Raw genomic sequence first — 22,474 nt, forward strand, 5'->3', positions numbered from 1 at the left:
TCCACTCCAAGCTAAAAAGATCCAAGAACATAATACTTTCTTTACTCGAGCGCCACCTGTCGACCGATAATAGCCTTTGCACACATATTCATTAGGCCTATGCTACATAATTCCAGGTAATTCCCTAAAATAATGATTGTCAAGAAGTCTTTTAAATTTTAGCAAACTTGGTCTGTTTAGATGTGTAATGCAGCTGTCAAAACTACTAGGGTTACTTTTTGGGATAAACCATTGCACAGTATTAAAGGGGTAGTTCACACAAAAATTAATATTATCTCTACTCACCCTCTAAAAATATTATTTTCTTTCTTTTATTGAACACTAAAGAACATATTTTGATGAAAGCTGACAACCGTACTGACTTCCATTGTATAAAAAAACAATGCAAGTCAATAGTTTCTTTAAAATAATCTAAGTCCTATTTGTTGTACTATCTTCTTTAGACGTTTTAGGTTAGGTTAATTAGACAAGTCATTGGACAACAGAGGTTTGTTCTAAAGCCAATCGAAAAAATATTTCTTAAAGGGGACAATAATATTGACCCTATTTTTAAAAATGCCTTTATTCCAGCCATGCAGGGACGGGTTTAGTGATTTGGGGGGCCCTACTAGCCATGGGGTCTAAAAATCTCAATATGTACCCTTTATATTTGTTTGTTTTGCTCTCTTTTTCTTACACCACTCAATTGTCTTTTCTAAATTTTGTTTTAAAATCTTTTTATCCTAAAATAAAAAAGAAAACAACTGAAAATAGTAAAGAAATTGTTTCACTTTTAAAAGTAAAGTTAAGCCTTTAAATGTCAATTTAATCTGTAGAAGTCTCTTGAAAAAAATCTAGTAAAATGTACCGTCATCATGGCAAGGATAAAATAAATCAGTTATTAGAAATTAGTTATTAAAACTATTATGTTTAGAAATGTGTCGAAAAATTATAATAATTCTGACTTCAACTATATAAAAATAGGTAGCAGATAATCTAATAATTCAGTAGTAACAATTAACAATTATATAACAATTTAAAATAGTTATAATCAGAATTCATAATTCCGAATGTGAATATCCTAAAATCTTCAAAGTATTATGCATATATTGATGCTTTCTTGTATTTTAAAATTAATTGGTCTAGGCTTTTAGTAAAACAGAGAGAGACATACGGCTGTGCCATCTGTAGACAGACTTTACAGATATGGAATAAAAAATCCTTAAAAACAAAAAGGATTTTAACGCCACCAGCTGGCGAAAATGTGCCAAGATATTTTGCAAAACGTCTTAAATCAGTTCAGGGTTCTGCTTTTATAAACAGCTTCTAGAAAAGTCATCGAGCCAGGAGGACCCTGTGTGGGCCACTCTGAATATTTATTCCTAAATAATTTGTTATATCCTCTTTTCCTGAACAATCTCAGTCCATGCAGTTTACTCTATTCTACAAAGCCATCGACCAAGTCATTAACAAAATACAACAAAATGTTGGAATAAAACAGAACAATAAGGCATATTGTGCAGGAAGAGGCAAAGCCCAAAATACTACCTCTACCTAAATAATAATAATGATAATAATAATAAGACAATTGCATTGCATCAATAGCTACATTACAGTTAAAAGTGAACAATTAGCTAGTAGTTGGTTCCTTTAAAGTAAATATTGTAGCTACAATAAAAGAAAATGCCTTGCTTGTCATCGTGACTCAGCTCGACTTTGTGACCTTTCACTGTTTTGTAGTCTTTTGATGAATCATATATGTTCGAGTACACTTCGCTTAAGACAACATCTGCTGTTTATAGTTTTATCATTAATGTTAAACATGGTCTGCTAACTGTTTTACGAGCGTCGACTACACATAACTCCTATCCCTCTCCAGTACCACTGTAAAAGAAGAGAAAATGTCTCATTATATCACACTCGGTCGGCTATGATTGCGCATAGCAGATAGAGCCCGCCCACAAGCCTTCTACGCGCGCTGCCATTGGCTCAGGGCCTAGGAATGGAGTCCTCTCTTGCTCTGCATTGGATAGAATCAAAGTCCCCAACCGATGCAGCTATAGAAGTAGGAAGAGTTGAAGATCTATCCGTGTGGAGAAGAAGAAAACAGAGCTGTACATATTCGGAAACCTACATACAGAAATTGGTAAGTGTTCAAAAGTGTTTTAAGTTTCGTTATATGTTGGTATGTAGCCCACGTAGAGAACACATTTAGGAATATATTATGTAGCCCATTTGCTTATGCTGAAACCTTTCTTGAGAGTTCTGAATAATAGCATGTGCAACTGTTGTAAACCTTTTGGCTGACCAGTTGTGTTCAAATAATTGGATTAAAATAAACAATAGAGGAAATGTTCCATGTCTTACTGTATCCTGATCATGTATTTTAAGATGCAGAAAATTGTTCAGAATTCACATTCAAGACACAGATAATGTTACAAATTCTGAATAAAAATAATTTAATTGAAAATAAAATTATCAATAAGTATTTATGATAATGGTATTGAACTTGGAAGTTTCAAGCAAGGGTGTTCAAAAAGGAAGTTTAATGTAAATTTATATTTAAATTTAAATAATACTTTTATACTATAACTAGTATTCAGCTTAAAGTGCAATTAAATGGCAATAAAACAAGTAAGGGTTATTTTTCATTTTTACATTTCACTGCTTTTTAATAAATAAGACATCGGTGAGCACATCTTTTAAAAATATAAAAACTTATTTCCAAAAAACATGTTTCTGAACAGTTTTGTGAATGTAAATATAAACTCACCGGCCACTTTATTAGGTACACCTTTACTTGTTAACAGAAATTTCTAATCAACCAATCAAATGGCAGCAACTCAATGTATTTAGGCATGTAGACAAGGTCAAGACGATCTGCTGCAGTTCAAACCGAGTATCAGAATGTGAAAGAAAGGTAATTTAAGTGACTTTAAACGTGGCATGATTATTGGTGCTAGACAGGCTGGTCTGAGTATTTCAGAAACTGCTGATCTACTGGGATTTTCACGCACAACCATCTCTAGGGTTTACAGAGAATGGTCCGAAAAAGAGAAAATGTCCAATGAACGGCAGTTCTGTGGGCGCAAAAGCTTAGTTGATGCCAGAGCTTAGAGGAGAATGGCCAGACTGGATTGAGCTGATAGAAAGGCAACAGTTAACTAAATAACCACTCGTTACAACTGAGGTGCGCTGAAGAGCATCTCTGAACACAAATCACATGGAACCCTAATGCAGATGGGCTACAACAACAGAAGACCACACTGGGTGTCACTCCTGTCAGAAAAGGAAACTGAGGAAACTGAAGCAACAATTCGCACAGGCTCACCAAAATCAGACAAGAGAAGATTTGAAAAATGTTAATAATAAAAACTTATTTCTAATTAACTAGGTTAATTATGTTCTCTAGGCAGGTTAGGGTAATTAGGCAAGTTATTGTATAACAATGGTTTGTTCTGCAGACAATCAAAAAATAAATATTGCTTAAGGGGGCTAAAAATGTTGACCTTAACATGGTTTTAAAAATCTGCTTTTATTCTAGCCGAAATAAAACAAATAAGACTTTCTCCTGAATATAAAAATATAATAGTAAATACTGTGAAAAAAGTCTTTGTTAAACATTATTTGTTAAGTATTTAAAAAAGAAAAAAAATTCACTGGAGGGCTAATCATTTTTACTTTAACTGTACGTATGTGTGTTATTTAGCAGAATGAAACACAGTTTTGAATATAGTCATTACCGTTGTTTTTTTCTCTCTCTTGGTTTCTCCTCAGCAGTGAAGCATTATGGGTGGGCAGGTGTCAGTTGACGAGAGTGTTCATGTGGTGATTGTCGGTGGTGGTTTTGGCGGCATTGCAGCAGCTCAACACCTTAAACATTACGGTGTGCCCTTCATGCTTATTGACGTCCTGGATGCGTTTCATCACAACGTTGCAGCTCTGCGTGCCTCAGTGCAAACTGGTAATGCAGTAATCACCATAATCAGAACAGCAAACATCCTGATAAAACTTAACACATTTTTTGTTTGTTTTTGTAGGTTTTGCTAGAAAGACGTTCATACCATACAAAGAGACATTTGGGCTGAATTTCCTCCAAGGCCGTGTCATACGGATAGACACAGAAACGCAGACAGTTGTGCTTGATAATGGAAAGGTATGTGATATTGCAACATGGTTTTGATAGCATGAGCGCTAAAATCCATCAAAAATGAATGAGTGCTTAAATAAATCAACAGGAAGTTCGTTATTCCCACCTTATTCTCTGCACTGGAACAACTGGATCCTTCCCAAGCAAACACAATTCTGTGGACACCTACAAATCAGCCATACAGAAGTATGAGGACTTCTTCCATGTGGTGAGTTTTCTTACCGAGCAGTTTATTTAGAGCTGCTTCAAAACCGCTGTGTCATGCGTTCTTATTTAATAATACTATTTACATTTCATGCTACAGATCAAGGAAGCAAACGCCATTGTAGTTGTTGGTGGTGGAACCACTGGTGTTGAAATGGCAGCTGAGATCAAGACAGAATTTCACGACAAGAAGGTAGAACTCTGCAATCACTTTATCAAAGTTCTTTTAAGGCAAGTCATTTCACTCTGCGGCCATCTTTGAAACACCTCTCATGCAGTATGCTTGGGTATTCTGTTTGAATGAGGAAACATCAAATTCTCCAAAACTACTTGCCAAGCTTACGAATACATTTTATATTACGAATAACCAATAAAATTATACAACAAATGTCAATTTAGTTACACTTCTAAATGTTCGTATCACATGAAATCTGCAGAAACTCAAGCCTGGTCCCAGCAATTTCCGCAGAGAATTGTCATTCTAAAGCGATCGCTGATTGGCTTCTCTACTAGAAGGCGGGCTTTATTCACCATATAGCAATTGCTGATTGGCTTCTGTACTAGAAGGCAGAGCTTCATTCACCATAGAGACAGTTACACTCTTCCCCGTTCAAAAGTATACGAGTGACAGGTCTTGTGTATTGTAAAATCTTTGACTTCATGACTCTATTAGTCATGTTCAACTCGCCTAATCTCATATTATTATTATTATTATTATTATTATTATTATTATTATTATTATTATTATTATTATTATTATATTAAGTATTTAAAATGTAGTACTGCTTTGATCTTTTCTCTGAAATGTCTTTCATTTTTTTACTTAAAAAGTAGTCACTCTAGACAAGGAGCATGTGAAATTCTCTTGTAAGAAGCTGTGAAAAAGCAGGATAAAACAAGATGATTAGACAGTGATAAAGCAAGTGATTGCTTTATATTTTACATTTCTCTAAAGAGAGGTCAGGTTTTGATCTTCTATTGATCTCGTGCAATCATGTGATGCCATTTCTGAGGTCAGAGTTCACCGAGCTTGAACTGCAGTACAGTATGCAGTATGAATGGAAGTCTATGAGCTGAAAAGTGCAGGGCTTCATGAGAGAAAGATAGAAGAAGTAGAGTCCCTGGAGGTGGATCTACTTCAGCTTAGTAGGTAACCACAAACTGCGTTATTGCTGTAAACAAATCAGGGGGGAGAAAATTGTAATATTAATCCTCTGACAGGACAATCACACCAGTGTGATCTACCAGTTCTGGTTCCTGGAGGGTAAGATTACAATTTTTAGTATGTAACATAATCAGCTGCTAAATTCAAATCTGCTTTCCAGGCTATTTCTGAGCCAGAGAAAGACAGACACATTGCTTGTCAAAGATCAAACTAGTTTTCAGTGAATTGGAACAAACTTAAATGTACATACTTACATATGGGATTTACAGAACTGGCTTTACAATAGTCTTTGAATTATCATGCAGCATTCATTTGTACATCTCAAAGCATTACTGCAGCTGCAGCAAATCTGCATTGGAAAGAATAATCCCAAGAGCCATTAGCTATGTTTCCATCCACTTATTTTTAAGCGCATTTTGGAGATGCACATAAAAAATTAATGATTGAAATGCCAATCTTGAATATAACAATGTTATTAAATATTACAATTATAACAATATCAACAGCAACACTCACGCACATTACGCAGCTGATTCAGTCGTTTTCTAGTGACATAAAAAAAGAGCACAACGCTTCTTTTTTTTGTCAACAAAATGCAGTGCGGTACATCTTGCGTTTTTGGAACGGAAAAGTGTGTTCAGTGTGATTTGTCAAACTCAAAAAATCGGCACACATTAACTGCAAGTGAGAGAGAAAATAAAAGCACAGAAGCTCTAAGGTAAAATTAGGTGCTCAAAACATAATCTTGATGCTGTGTTGAGACCAGACGCGAAAGAGGCATTAAGGGTTGGTGATTTGCATGTTAAGTCAATGCAAAGTTGCGAATAGATATCCTGCGGCACGATACACGCGAATGAGGCGGCACAAATGACATGATTCGTGTGAATAAAGCGGCAAGAGTTGAGCGTTTTGCGCTACTGACGCTCGTATCTCATGTTTCTCGCAATTAACGCGCGTAACAATCTAGTTAGAAAGTCTGAACTTCAGCGGACATTCGCGCCGTGTTATCCAATCAGGAGCTTGCTCTTGTGGGGGCGTGATAATGACGTAGCGCCTGTTGTTGGTGTCCAGGGGAAAAATGCTCCTGCCTACACCGACAACAGTTCATCAAACTGGGCTTGGCTCAGTCAGAAGCATCGCCGAAAGCTTTCATTATCCAGGTTAAATTTTTGGTGGAGTTAATGAGCTCACAGAGTTGGTTGCAGTGGACTTAGACACTGCTCCAAACTAATCAACGCTGTTTTTCAGCCTTCATGGTGTGAACACAGCATGAATCTTTAATGATCTATATTAGGAATGTTGACAGAGGTTTGTGATATAAGAATTAGAGCGGATCATTAATTAAATGCATAGGCCTATTTTCTGTGGAGTGATCGATTTGAGGTAGCCTGCTATTTTTATTTGATGGAAGAAAAAAAAACATATGATTAGACAAATAGCATATGCCGGTTCTTAAAAAGGATTCAGTCAGTGTTTTTGTTTTGTGATCTAAATTTGTCATTTAAGTGAAAATATCTAGCTCAGACCTATTTATTTTATTCTTTTTATTTAGTTCATCTTTTTTCTATGCAGGTGTGTGAAGATGTGCTGTTAATATGTTCTGTATGCTGTTGTTCGCATGTTACAATAAATCAGTATATCACACTGAATAGACACGTCAATTATTTTTATTAAATAATAATTTAATATTAATCTGACCAGTTAACCGTTAATATTCAGTTAACGAGAGGCAGTTGTCAGTTGGCAAAATTAACTGAAATGAGCATCCCTAATTCAAACTAGAAGACAACTCCAAATTTCATAGAAGTTGCAAGAGGTTTCTTTCATTGTGTGATTTTTTTTTCCTCTAGTTTTAAAAAATGAAAAATGTAGTTAATACGAAGATTATGTAATATGATTAAAATTAAAAGTCTCGCATGCAATTTTTTTCAAAAGCTCATATTTGGGAATGCAAGGGGAAAATAACAGTCCAATAAATAACATGTAAATGCCTGTTTAAATGTGCCTATCCTGTATAATAGTGACTATTTTCCATCTACTGTAGGTGGTTCTGATTCACCCGCGGGAGGAGGTGGCTGATCCTGAACTCCTGCCTTGTGTCAAAGAACAAGCCAAGCAGGTGCTGCTGGAAAAGGGGGTGGAGCTATTGCTAGGTAATGATCTGACACGTCGGGTTGCTTAGCATCTGCCTTAAGTTCTGTTGCCTGATGCGGGCGTCACATATCTGTTTTGCATCTGAAGGAACAACAATCTGAAACCACAATACATCAAGCAATATGAATGGAGATTAGAGGGATAGTTCACCCTAAAATTAACATTCTTCAACATTTACTAACAATCAAGTGGTTCTGAACTTTTATGAATTTCTTTCTTTTGTTAAACACGAAACAAGATATTCTTTAAAATGTTGAAAAAATGCTGCCATTTTCATTTTTCATATTAGGAGCAAAAAAAATAAAAATAATAAAAATAAATAAATATATATATATATATATATATATATATATATATATATATATATATATATATATATATATATATATATATATATGTTGGAAGTCAATGGCTGCTTTTCCTCCATTTGCAGTATGTCATCGTTTGTGTTCAAGAGAAGAAAGAAACTCAAACAGGTTTGAAATAAGCGGAGAGTAAATGATGGTAGAATTAAGATATAAGTGATGAAAATTATGCATATTATACCCAAAAAATTACTTGTTAAAACTACTTATTTAAAATGTGTAGAAACAATACAATTCTTATTTTTTTGGGGGGGGGACAACTTAATTTTTTTATGTACAGTGTCCTTAAATATGTAAAAACTATTAATTAAACTTAAACAATTTGTGTTGGGACAACATGAGGGATTTGTGTGGAACCCAGCATTTTCTATAGTGAAGTTCAGCACAGTTTTTTTTTAATTATTGATATTTTTCTTACTTTTATGATAGATGGATTTGCTTTTTTGGAACTTCAAAAACTTGGGCACCCTTCATGTCACATTCCACTTTTTCTTAAAGTGATAGTTCATCCCAAAATTTTTATTGTCATCATGTGTTTACCTCTTTAATTCTGTTGAACACAAAAAGAAGATATTTTGAAGAATGTTGAAAATCTGTAACCATTTACTTCTATAGTATTTTTTTTACTACTGAAGTTAATGATTACAGGTTTCCAGCAATCTTTAAAATATACTTTTCGAATTCAACAGAAAAAAAAGTAAGTCATTAAGGTTTGAAACACCTAAGGGTGAGCAAATTAATTTTTTTGATTAAACTATCCCTTTAAGTACACAGTCTTATGCCTTTGGGCTCTATTTGAACAATCTAAGCCTAAAGTTTAAAGCACATGGCGCAAAGCATTAAGGGCACGTCTGAATCCACTTTTGCGATTTAAGGATGGAAAATATGCTCTTCGCCCTGGCGCGTAGTCTAATAGGGTTGTGTTTATTCTTCTAATGAGTAATGGGTGTGTTTTGAGCATAACATGCATTAAACCAATCTGAGTGAAATCTCTCATTCGCTTTAAGAGTCGGTTGCATTGCGCCATGGCGCATTTGCTATTTACACCGCAAACTTTGTAAGTGGAAAAACCGAACGCTTCACTAGCGAGAAAACAGTTAAACAGGTCATCTGCAGCACGAGGATAAAGAACAAGCCTCCTCTATTCGGCCTATTTTCTTTCTCTTTACTTTACATTTACTCTTGACTTTACTCCTTTACTTTTATGGATGAGAAAACGGTATTGTAATGGCGTGGTCTATTTCAGTTCCTCAAAATAGCAACATGCCAACAATGCACCTTAACACACCTCCTTTTAAGACCAGCACCCCCATGAGTCCTCAAAGTGGCATAAATGAATTTGCTTTTTAAACAACGTGGTCCAAAACGTGAAAATGACAGTTGCGTTGGTCTGAAAATAGCAACAAATCGTGCCAAACACATCTTGCGGCTTATTGCACTGAATGTATGATAGGGCCCTTTGGCTTAATCCCAATTCTATTTTTGTACCCTTACTCCTTGGCCCTTAAAACCAAGTGTGTAGGGGATGGGCTTTCAAAATTGACCCCTATGAAATGGGACAGCACTACAGCATCTGCACTCGTCATCATATGTCATCGCGATCTCTTGCTTCATATGAGATCAGACGATCTGTAGTTATTCCAGTTGTGTTTTTTTTGGTATTTATCTTCAAGAAACCACTGAAGGCATATATTATGTTATCATAATGATCTAATGTGGCAATAAGAAAGCAACTATACTCTGCATTTACACCATGGCCATATTCATGTAAACACACAAAAACAACATTAACATTATAGCAGACACTGAAAAAAGCACATTCCCAGCCAATAGACCTTTCTGACAGTGTGTGTCAAGTGACTTCCGGGTGCAGCTATCCTGCCATTGTGGCTGGTGTATTCTGGGAAATTTTCTTACCCCTTGGTTTCCAGTGTGATCCTGAAAAATCTCCATTCGAAGGGCTATCTATCCCTTCCCCTTAGTCCTACGCCTTCAAGCTAAAGAGAATTGGGACACCCCTACCCCTTCACGGGAATGCACAAAATCTGGGGTAGGGGTAAGGGGTAGAATTGTGATTGAGCCTTTGTTTTTTTGTTTTTTTTAATACTACTTTATTTTAAATCAAAGTCCAACATTGTGAATTTTGATAACCTCATAGTTGGTTTAAATGCTTTACCAGAGAATGAATGTGGAAAATACTGAAACAGAATGTGGATAAGCACTAATACAGAAGGTTGTAGTAAAAATGATTTGAGAGAACTTCAGTATTCAATGTCCTAGCAGCTCTCAATTGATTTGTTTACTTGTAGATAACATACTGATAAAGGCTGATTTATACTTCTGCGTCAAACACCGGCGTATGCTACGGCGCTGATGCATAGCCCTTCGCCGTGGCCGTCACTGACGTGCACCTCTCAAAAAAATGTAACTACACGTCGCAACAACGCGTAGCGCAAGCTCTGTGATTGGTCGGCTTGGTAGCGCTGACGAGTCTGGGCGGGACCGAGAGCCGTGCGAATGGCGCGAACCCAATGTAGCGATTGTTTACAAGTGTGGAGTCCCGTGAAGGAGCTCCGGATGGAAAGTTTTGTTTTGTGTTTATCTCATAGTTAAAGTTGTTGCACGTCCGCCGGTTCCTGCCTCAAAATGAGTGAGTTTGAGCCACTTGTACATCCAGGAAGTGTTCAGGAAAAGCAAAATTGCAGCGGAGAAACTCGACACAGAGGAACATTTACACCTCACTGCCAACTAGCGTTTCGGAAGTGTTAATGCAGACTAACAGAGACAGCGCGCAGAAGTATAAATGCACAGCCACGCGCGTTGCATGCGCCGTTGGTTACGCCGGTCACTTGACGCAGAAGTATAAACCAGGCTTAAGGGTGAACATTTTTTATTTTAACACATCCTGTATCCATTTTTCAGTGGCCATTTTTAATTGGCCTGAAATTGTTTATGCAAGAACTCTCCAATACATTTAAAAACATGCACTATGCATCAGTTCATATCTGGAACATCATGTTTGCATATTTGTCACAGTTCTCTTCCCATGTGTCTGAATGCAGGGCAGAAAGTGTCAAACCTTGAAGAGCTGGAACTGAATGTGTGTCGGAGCGGCATGGTGGTCAAGACCAATAAGAATGAACAGGTCACCACAGATCTTGTCATTTGCTGTACAGGGAGTAAGATCAACTCTGAAGCATACAGGTCCAGCATGAGTAAGTGCTTTTTTGCTGTTTAGAATGTCCGCTGGGTCTTAAAAAGTCTTAAAATGTCTTAATGTCTCCCTGGATTTTATCCCATCATCTCTGCTTGCTAGTCAGGAACTTTCACCACTTCACTTTACAACGTGGGGTTTATTACCTCAATTTGTTTAACTGTTTTTTTGCTGAAGCTGTACCAGAGCAATACATAAAATGACCACTAGGTGTCACATTTTGAAGCTTCGACGCATTCGCTTCGACTGTTTCAGTAGCTACGTTTCCATCCACCTATTTTTTCCCCTTTATTTTTATGCCAAGAACAAATTACATTGTTTATACAGAGAATTATTTTTTTATACATATAAAAACAACTTCAATAAACGCTAAATACATTGCCTAAAGAAGGATATTAAAAATAAATAAATGAATAAAACAAAAAAGAAGGAAAATTAATTTAAAAAAAAACAATAATACTAAAAAAAGCTGCCAAATCTTTTTTTTAAATAAAAGAAGAAAATGAATAAATAAATAAATAAATACATAAATAAATAAAATAATAATAAATACATATATAAATAGAGTGGCAAAAGTAATGAGTGAAACGATCAGGGATAATGCTGTGCTATCCTACAATGGTAGGTTAACATGGAAGAAGCTTGAGGTTCTGGACAGAGAAAGAAAAGACAAAAGGATTACAGAAAAAAGATTCCAGTTACATACAAGACAACATCCACCTATTTTAATGAACATTTTGGATATGCACATTAAAAAATGGTTGACGGAAACACCAAGATGCACATACATTTTTAAAATGCGCATAAAAAAAAACATATGAGTAGGATTAACTTTTTATTCGATAAGAAAACATGCAGGCTGAGCACACTAAAACATCTGAAAAGTTGTTCTGGTCATTCTAAAACGCTGTAACCATTTCAGTAATAGTGTTATTATATTATTAATGACCTGTTGAATCAAAAAGCGTCTGTGTTCTGCATCTCACTCCTTCAAACGCCACCGCGTGTTCACTCACTGCTTGTCAGGATTGTCTTCTGAGGCGCAAGTCATTTATTAAATGAGAAAAAGATTCATGCAGCTTCTTCAACTGCAGCAAATTCTGTTTTTACTGTTGATAGTTGGATAATTAGGAAGTGACGATTTTGTTCTCTTTGACTTGTTGGATGGAAACGTAACTTTATACGCACGTCTTTTGTGCCATAATCCAGTTTTGCGCATAAAGTTAATTCACATTTTTGGATGAAAACATAGCTAGTGCATGGTTTCCATTACATTCATGCCAAAATTGATCCCGCCACAGCTACATTAAAGCATTTCATTCATAACATTCAGTCGTGTTTTTATTTAATAGCGGGTTCTAATCTACAAAGAGAATTACAACAGCGCAAACTTTTCTGTAAAAGGTTACGTGCTGACTGACTGATTGTCTGACTAACTGATGCGTGAGGCCGGCAAACATGACATATAGCCATTTCACTTTACTTCAGGACGCATTAATACCGCTCTGTATGTCTATTGGAGACATTTATAAATATTCCTAGCAAATCTAATAAATACTGGAGACGTACTCGGTACATAAACTAATTAATCGTACTTTAGCTGCGTTTATTTGAGAGCGCACAAGAAGATCTGCGCTTGAGCTGTGTATATTTGAAGGGGGCTGCAAGAAGCTTTGTGCATGAGCAAAAGAAATCGGCGCGCGCAAGCATAGAGATTCGCATGCTCGTAGGCTGTTACATAAAAGCAATCTCGACTTAATACTGCGCTCATGACATTTGTCATTGAAATAACACCACAAGTAGGTTGGTAGATCTGTGTAAAAAAGGCCTGCCACCACAGCTGGAAAAAATCCTAGAGGAAACACTAGCTAGTGTTTCATAAAGCCTCACTTTGCCCACCACTAGATTTGTTTACATATTTATGTACATGGTATATTTCTTTCAGAATTTAAACAGTGAATTATTAAAAGATTTACTTCCATTTTAATTAATAAATGAATGCCTAAACTCTAATAAGAATATGAATCCTCAAATATGTTTTTCTGAATTTGGACTGAACTTGTGAAACGTTATATCTTTTTATACATCAGTTCTACATACAACGAATCTGATTGGCTGATAGCCGTGATATATAAGTAATATCAGCATCCGTACAGCCTCTTTACCCTTTGTGTATTACTCCGCCCACATACAGCCAGCAACAAGCAGATACTACAGTTAGACAAATATAACTGCAGTTAGACAACAAAATGTACTTTTGAGGCTTTTTTAGTCGAGAATGTAGTTGTTTAGATTGCAACTATGCAGTTCATTTGCAAGAATAGTGCCTATTTTAAAATATTTACAATTTTACACAAGATAGCGCAAGAACCGCATAATAAGCACTTGCTCAGTGTAAATAAAAAATAAAAAGCTTAAAAACAGATGCCTCATGGTTTTTAAGGAGGATTGGATATAGTCAATAAAAAGCTGCGAATAAGAAGCTGAATTAAGCCTTGTCCTTCCTTATTGCAAACACAACAGCAGTCTGGTGAGAAATCTCTGTAGACGTATGGCATTTCATGCCACGTTCAGCCTTATAATCTTAAAATGTGAGCAAAATTTGCTGTTTTGTCATTACCTTAAGGGGGTCACACACCAGAAGCGCCGCTTCACATTACGCTATAGAGAATCATTCAAATACTAGCTCTAAAGTGACGTTGGTGAATTAGTAATGGCTTCTGCTGTCCTAATAATAATAATAATAATAATGCATTTTATTTAAAGGCGCCTTTCATGACACTCAAGATCGCCGTACACAAAGAGCTTAGAATGACCAAGAGGCGACACTCTCATGTAATTTGGGAAACAGCCATTTTGAAATGAAAACTCCAATAGAACCACAGCATATTGTAAGTCTGTAAAATAAACTGTTAAAAGTGCTGATGATTGTGATAATAAGTCTTGTATTGTCGTCTTTCAGGTTGTATCTCAGCTTTAATGCGCTTTTTAAATAAATAAATAAAAAACAAAGCAGCTGCTTGCCATCGCGACAGTAATGAAATCCAATGGACGGCCGATCACTTTCACTCCAAAATAGCGAAATCCGGGGCTGTTACTGGGCGCTGCTGTTGCAATGGGACGTTCTATTGAGTGTCGCCTCTTGGTCATTCTAAGCTCTTTGCCGTACAGGACATCTAAAACAATCAATTCAAATAAAAACACAATAAAAACAATAGAATACAATACAAACTTTAAAATGCACTCGAGTCAAAGAGAATAGGCTGTTCTAAACAGATGTGTTTTGAGTCTGGACTTACAGTAAATTGTGAAAGAGAGGTTAAATTACGGAGATCAGGAGGAACTGAACTCCAAAGCTGAGGAGCAGAGTGGCTGAATGATCTGCTCCCCATGGTGACAAGGCGGACAGAGGGAACAGTGAGGTGAATAGAAGTAGAAGACCTGAGTGTTCTGACGTCAGCTGCAGATGTGAATGAATGGCGGAAGAAAGTAGTTCCTAATACAAAAGGGTTTTAGACTATCTGTGTTTGATTTTCTTTTTTATGTACAAGATTGTGCCGTCGAACTGTTGTATAAACGCAATATCACACTCGTAGCAGTGTGCTATGGCTGTATATCAGCACTGGTGATAACGTTGGGGTGGTAACGTTGGCAACGTGCCAACACACGCCTCCCACCAGTGCTGATATACAGCCATAGCACACTGCTTCTCGTGTGATATTGCTCATAAATCACATTATATCACTATATTTGTTGGCTTTCAGCAGTCGTGCCCTCATATAATCTCATTTAATTGGTTGATCTTCACCCTCTTTAACACGGTCTGTTTATATTTGATTTGTTTTCATCTTTCAGGTTCATGTCTGGCAGAGAACGGTGCTCTGAAGGTGAACAAGCACTTGCAAGTGGAAGGTTTTGACAATGTGTATGCTGTGGGCGATTGTGCCAACCTCAGTGAACCCAAGATGGCATATCATGCTGGACTTCATGCTGGAGTAGCTGCCACTAATATCATAAACAGCCTGTCAGGAAAGGCTTTGACTTCATACAAAACAGGTACAAACCATAAAGCAATGGGTTTTGCCTTTAAGTGGAAGTGAAGCAGTTAGTAAAGTTTACATTATTTTGTAAATTACTTTCAAAGTTAATGACAGTATAGACCTTTTTCTTGGAATGCAAAATTACCCATTATGCTTTGCGTGTATGCGCAAGGAGAATGCGAAGAACTTCCGGTCAGCAGCTGATGCGTGTAAACAGTCACATTTGGACAGCTTTGAAACGATAGTTTTAATCTATTTTACCTGCTTTTATCCTCTTTGAACTAATACTGTTGTCCATCAGCACCATCTCCTGGCCTGATCATTTAAAGAAATGCGATCTAATAGGATGGAAAACAGCTGCTGTGAGGCATTTTCCCCTCGTTGCCAGACGGCATCTTCTGCTGTTTAAATGAAGCCTCGTCATCGCTAAAGTCAACAGTTTCCTCTTTATTTCAAAAATATAACCAGCCCAAACAAATGTAACTCACTAAAATGTTTGACACACACACGTAGCCTGTACTGTGCCACTGACATACTGATTTAATAACTGTGACAAAGTGAAAATATAGGCTAGTGTCATTTCGAAATGACAGAAAAACACAAACCGTGGTAAAAACAACACACGAAATAAAACACAAACGACTCGCGATTAGAATGAACAGCAAATCAGCCAGCAGAGGATCAATAACAGACTTTTATTGGTCATTTTTGTAAATTGCACGACTTTCAAACCTGTTAAGTTTCATGGCAGTACTCTGGTTTGCGCTCTCTCTCTCTGTGTGTGTGTGTGTGCGTGTGTATGTGTGTGTGTGTGTGTGTTAAAGAGCTGCTGAGCTAACAGCTGACAAGCCGGGACAGCACACACACTGTATTTCTGACGGCAGACACGTGAACTAGGAGAACGTTTTTCTTGTATTTCTGACGCGTTTGAACCACATGTGACAGATTATAACGGCTTGAACAGACACATTTCTAAGTTGTGTGTCACAAAAACACTCTGTTATCCATTAAAAACGTTATTGAAACCCATTCTCGGAGCGCAAATTACCAGTTGTACACGCTGTAAACAGAAGTTTTTAGCATTCTACCGGAAGACGCTGGTCGCTATTGCACCCTCCATGCAGCAGCCATGAAAAAGGTCTATATGAAACAAACTCAATTAATGTAACCGTTTTAAAGTAAAAGGCATGTTTTACTAAAGCTTTTAGTGTTAAGGTGCCACCATTTTGGAATAGATATATGGTTGGTTCCATTCAATAGGGTGAACAGATACAGTGGAAGTAATGGACTGAATATGGAGACTGGACCTATATTAACCCAATGCGTAGAGCTGGTGCAAATACAAGCCTTTAAGGGCCATGAGTCCTGCCCACCAGTGATGATCTTTCCCTCATTAAGTAAAAAGCAGTTGTCCGCTATTAGAGTTTTCAGACCGTACCTGTCGAAGATTATATATAGCTTTTATTATATTATATATAGCTTTTATAGCTCCGCCTTCTTTCGACATATGCATCTCATTTAAATTTAAAGCGACAGTATCCAAAACAGCACAGTTTGGATTAGAGGTCTGCATGGGACCCGACCAGATTTCTGCGGCGCGGGTATAAATTTCCGAATAAATCACGGGAGCGGTCGGTAACGGGTGTAATTTGGGAGGGGAGCAGGCTGTCAATATCGCTCCCGACTCCCAAACGAGCACGCTAATGTATGTGTGTAAATGAAATAGCGCGATGCTGTGTTTAGCTTGTTTGTTGCTGTGTGTGTGTGTGTGTGTGTATGTGTGCGCACACGCGAATGGGAGGTAGGTGTGTGTGTAGGTGTGTGTGTGTGTTAAGCCTAATTTATACTTCTGTGTCAAGTTACCGGCGTAACCCACGGCGCATGCAACACGCGTGGCTGTGCATTTATACTTCTGCGCGCTGTCTCTGTTAGTCTGCATTAACACTTCCGAAACGCTAGTTGGCAGTGAGGTGTAAATGTTCCTCTATGTCGAGTTTCTTCGCTGCTTTTTTGCTTTTCCTGAACACTTCCGGGATGTACAAGTGGCTTAAACTCGCTCATTTTGAGGCTGCAACCGGCGGACGTGCAACAACTTTAACTATGAGATAAACACAAAACAAAACTTTCCATCTGGAGCTCCTTCACGGGACTCCACACTTGTAAACAATCGCTACATTGGGTTCGCGCCATTCGCCCGGCTCTCAGTCCCGCCCCGACTCGTCAGCGCTACCAAGCCGACCAATCACAGAGCTTGCGCTACGCGTTGTTGCGACGTGTAGTTAAATTTTTTGAGAGGTGCACGTCAGTGACGGCCACAGCGAAGGGCTATGCGTCAGCGCCGTAGCATACGCCTGTGTTTGACGCAGAAGTATAAATCAGCCTTTAGTGCGTGTACGCGAATGAGAGAGAGAGAGAGAGCGCGAGAGAGCTTTGTCTGTGTGTGTGTGCTTGGTGCTGTGTGTGTGTGTGTGAGTGTGTTTATACAGACAGCTTGTTATAGGCTGTCTGGACTGTATAGCTGGGTGATTTTCGGTTTTGTTCTCCCCCCGCTCTTTTGCGGGATCGGGCGCGGCGGGTAGAAAATGGGGCGGGTCGGGCAGCGGGACAACAAGTGCTTAATATAATCGGGAGCGGTCGGGTTCGGGCTAAAACCTGGCGAGTGCGGGCGGGAGCGGGATTCAAAATTTAGTCCCGCGCAGATTTCTAGTTTGGATCAAAGTCTAAAAGGGGGATTATAAAACATTTGTGTGATATTTTGAGTTAAACTTCACATACACAGTCTAGGGACACCAGAGACTTATTTTACACCTATTAAAAAGGGGCATAATAGGGCCCCTTTAACTTGGCTTTCTTCTTCCCATTTCCTATAGAATTATGAATTAAAGCCCATTGTAACTCCACTGGAATGTTAGTTGTTAATAGCATATTAATGTACATTCAAACAAGTTTTTAAAAAACAATCTACTGTAATTGACCAATATCTTGTTTCCAATCAGGTAATGTGACTATGCTGATTGCGATGGGCAAAGATGCCGGAGTGGGCCAGTTTAACGGTTATAAACTACCTCGATTTCTGGTCACCAAGGGTAAAAGTGAAGGCTTGCTGCTGTGGAAGAGCTGGAGGGAAATGGGACAAAAAGCCCCAAACTAATAGAAGGTTACCTAACAATGTTTACATCATACTCACAATGTGTGAACTACGGTTGCACGCTCTTCCATTTAACATGCCTTGATTTATGAATTATTTAAGCTCTTTTATCGTTGTCTTAAATTGAATTAGACCAGCAGAAGGATGCTTTTTTCTTATGAAAAATAACCTAACATAATATATACTATATATATTCTACATAACATCATTGTTTGTATCGTTTTTGAGAACAATCATGTGTACCATTTTAAACATTTATACAGTTGTTGATGGAATAAATGTATTTACATTTATAACATGGTGTAATGTGTGTTTATATCAGTTTGAGCTTTTTTTTTAGTTTTTTTTTTTTACGTTTTTGATAAACTGCTGCAGTTTCTCCACTAGAGGGCAACGATAAGCTATAATCCACTCTACATGTAGCCTGGTCCAACCTGGTCTTTCTTTCTTTCTTTCTTTCTTTCTTTCTTTCTTTCTTTCGTCCATCCACCCATCTGTCTATCTGTCTGTCCATCTATCTATCTATCTATCTATCTATCTATCTATCTATCTATCTATCCGTCCATTCATCCATCCGTCTGTCTATCCGTCCGTCCGTCCGTCTGTCTTTCTGTCTATCTATCTATCTATCTATCTATCTATCTATCTATCTATCTATCTATCTATCTATCTATCTATCTATCTATCTATCTATCCGTCCATTCATCCATCCATCCGTCTCTCTGTCTATCTATCTATCTGTCCATCCGTCCATCCGTCCGTCTGTCTGTCTGTCTGTCCGTCCGTCCGTCCATCCCTCTATCTATCTATCTATCTATCTATCTATCTATCTATCTATCTATCTATCTATCTATCTATCTATCTATCTATCTATCTATCTAAATCCAATTTAGGTACAGTTTGTTTTTATTCTTTGTTTACCTGCATTACATCTCTGTAAAAAAGGGATGATGCTAAATAAATGTTGTTTATAGGACAGATGTTATATTACTAATCTTTAACTACAAAGTTTAACCATTTAAATGAATAATTTGAAGTAATGTACTTATTGAACACATACATTTTACGTGAACTGGATTGAACCACCAATTAAAAAAAAAAATAAAAAAATAAAACTTTTCTTAACATGAATAAACTGATAAGAAGAATGAGTCAAATCTTTAGACAGAAACAAAGCTAATAACAGCATGGCGGATGTTATATACAGTATTAGAACACAATCAGTACATATGTTTTTTTTTGTGTGTGTGTTTTTTTGCTATTGTGTTGTTCTTCTCCTTAATTTTTTTTTACTCATTTTGCAAGTAATTAAAAAAAAACCTACTTGCGATTTTGGAAGGAGGCACTGTCCCTAGGCTATAGTTTATCATTGTTTTTTTTTTTTGGCTATTACCATCTTGCCTATGACTGCTGACTGAACGTGTAATACTGTATGCATGCTCTTGACATCCGGATTTTAACAAAATGACATTTTGTTGATTACCTTTAGATTAATATATTTTTCTAAATCTTTTGGAATCCATGAATAATTTCTATTACATTCTGATAATTAGTATTTTATTAAAAAAACTCTGATAAAGTTCTGATAATTATAAATATAATTACATCTCAAATTTGACTGTTGACTTTAACCTAATAACCAACGTTTAAACCTAACCATAATCCTGTCTCTAAGTTTAACCATATTCTCCCTAAATATGAGCAAAAGTATAGACCTTGTACTGTACTCACAGCATATTTAGTATATTTAGAAAACACTGTGTTATATAGGGAAACTAAATGGGCAATGGTTAAGGTCAGATATGAGTTTAGGGTTAGAAGTATCTTCATACGAAACAGAACTGTAAAATAAAGTTCTACAATATGTTATAATACCATATGAACAAAATGAGTTTGTTTGTTTTTATTTGTTTTCACACAAGCATGTAGTAGTTAAAGACATCTAATAAAAAGTGGAAGTCCAGCAGTCAAACGTTGCATAACTCACATTTTTGGTTTACTTAATATGCTTTATGAAGAGTGGAATGTCTTTACTCGTGGTTTAAATGACTTGATTAACAGAGAAATTCACAGAAAAGTAGAGCAAATGAAATTACAGCTCAAATCGTTTTTAAGAAATCATTGCACTTGTCAAATCAGGTTCTTTTGCTGTAGCTTCATTATTACATGACCTCATCATCACACACAGCAGAGTCCTGTTATCATCTTTCTACTTATACATTTCTATTATATATATACATACAGTTAAAATCAGAATTATTAGCCTCATTCAAATTTAAAAAAAATATTTCCCAAATTATGTTTAACAGAGCAAGGAAATTTTCACATTATGTCTGATAATATTTTTTCTTCTGGAGAAAGTCTTATTTGTTTTATTTAAGCTAGAATATAAGCAGTTTAAAAATGTTAAACACCATTTTAAGAACAAAATTATTAGCCCCTTTAAGCAATTTTTTTTCTATAATCTACAGAACAAACCATCATTATTCAATAACTTGCCTAATTACCCTAACCTGCCTAGTTAAACTAATTAACCTAGTTAAGCCTTTTTAAGTCACTTTAAGCTGTATAGAAGTGTCTTGAAAAATGTCTATTAATATAAACTATTATGTTTAGAAATGTGTTAAAAAAATCTGCTCTCTGTTAAACAGAAATTGGGGAATAATGTAAACAGGGGGCTAATAATTCAGGGGGGCTAATAATTCTGACTTCAACTATGTATGTATGTGTGTGTGTGTATATATATATATATATATATATATATATATATATATATATATATATATATATATATATATATATATATATATATATATATATATTTATATAATTTATGCCCAAGCACGACTCAAGCATAAATATAAAGCATCACGTTGCGCAAATCCACGAATGAAGAAATAATGTCCTTTTATTGTTAACAGAGTTCTTATTCATTTTGCTGTAAAAAAATATCATAAAGAGGGAATTGTAATTGTATTTTTGAAAAGGAACTGATTTTTAGTGAAGGTTATATTTTTTAAATAAAAAATATTATTGAAAGAAGACAACTGGAGAGCCACGTCTTTTTGGAAAAAAACTCGAAAGCCATAAGTTCCCTACCACTGTACTAAAGTATCATCTTCAGCCTTCAAAGAACATCAGTGAAGTAGAACTTCACTTTTGTATTGCTTGAACACCAGTCCTGGGACATGTTCAAGCTCAAGCTGGTGCACATGTTTCTATGGTTTCCAGGTTGAACAACATGTTTCCAGTCCAGTCTGAAAATTCTTTAGAATGAACACAAAGAATGGCCTTCTCAGCTGTTATAGTCACAACAGTTGCATCAGAACAGGGGAATCAATGCAGGACTATTTCCAAATAAAAACGTTTTGAAACAGGGTTGAAAGCAGCCCTGGTGTACTGGATTTTGCACTGCCAGAAGAAGCAGAGTCAATCAAGTAGTTTTCAGCTTCTTGAGATTAAAAACTAGAACATTTAGAAACCTGGAGCTAGAAAATGCTTGAAAATGCCTTACATGAATGGAGCTATTTGGTATGAAACTCCTGAATTATCGTGCTGAAATCAAGGTATTGTGCTCTTCCTACCAAGTTGCACATGTTTGCACGTTGGCCTGGGATACAGGAGGTCTTAAAATGGCAGTCCTGCCATAAATTCCAGCTTTGTTAACCTCTCAAGTCATGACCCACAGTTTGGGTTATGTCTGGGTCACACAGGGGTTGTAGTTTTGAGGCATTCAGCACTGTCCCGTGGGATGTTTCTTTACTTCAACGTAAAAGTCAGCTTGTTGCTATTCTGAATTGCTGATACATATTTCTTAAAACTTTCAGCCATTTTCTCACAACATCAAACACAATGCCAAGACAAAATAAAGGCCTAATAACAGTGTTCTAGAAAATAAAACAGAGGAAGCATATATATTGAAAATGATAAGGGTTGCAAGACTGACCCTTGGGGAACACCACACTGTAACTGAGCCAAAGAAGAGAAAAGGTTACCTAAATCGACAGAGATTGTTCGTTGTCTTAGATAGGACGGGAAATAACTGGTGCACTTAC

General features: G+C 36.6%; 1 protein-coding gene across 2 annotated transcripts; it reads left to right on the forward strand.

Moving 5' to 3' along the window:
* The first annotated feature begins 2,016 nt into the window (after positions 1–2,016).
* On the forward strand, positions 2,017–18,715 carry aifm2 (AIF family member 2). 2 transcript variants are annotated; one of them, NM_001200010.1, is made up of 9 exons: positions 2,017–2,125; positions 3,757–3,943; positions 4,020–4,135; positions 4,218–4,337; positions 4,434–4,526; positions 7,543–7,651; positions 11,080–11,232; positions 15,087–15,287; positions 18,268–18,715. In NM_001200010.1, the coding sequence occupies exons 2-9, from the start codon at positions 3,769–3,771 to the stop codon at positions 18,420–18,422; spliced, it is 1,122 nt and encodes a 373-aa protein (NP_001186939.1). In that variant the 5' UTR covers positions 2,017–2,125; positions 3,757–3,768; the 3' UTR covers positions 18,423–18,715. The 2 variants fall into 2 exon arrangements, with proteins under 2 accessions (NP_001186939.1, XP_005156584.1); XM_005156527.6 differs by having other exon boundaries at positions 2,051–2,125; positions 3,760–3,943.
* The last annotated feature ends 3,759 nt before the right edge of the window (positions 18,716–22,474 follow it).

This window comes from Danio rerio, chromosome 13, assembly GCF_049306965.1.
Source record: "Danio rerio strain Tuebingen ecotype United States chromosome 13, GRCz12tu, whole genome shotgun sequence".
Taxonomy (NCBI): Eukaryota; Metazoa; Chordata; class Actinopteri; order Cypriniformes; family Danionidae; genus Danio; species Danio rerio.

Coding starts and splice junctions, on each gene's coding strand:
- aifm2 (NM_001200010.1), top strand. CDS start 3,769: ATGGGTGGGCAGGTGTCAGTTGACGAGAGTGTTCATGTGGTGATTGTC. Junction 3,944..4,019: donor GCGTGCCTCAGTGCAAACTG/GTAATGCAGTAA, acceptor TTGTTTTTGTAG/GTTTTGCTAGAAAGACGTTC. Junction 4,338..4,433: donor ATGAGGACTTCTTCCATGTG/GTGAGTTTTCTT, acceptor TTCATGCTACAG/ATCAAGGAAGCAAACGCCAT.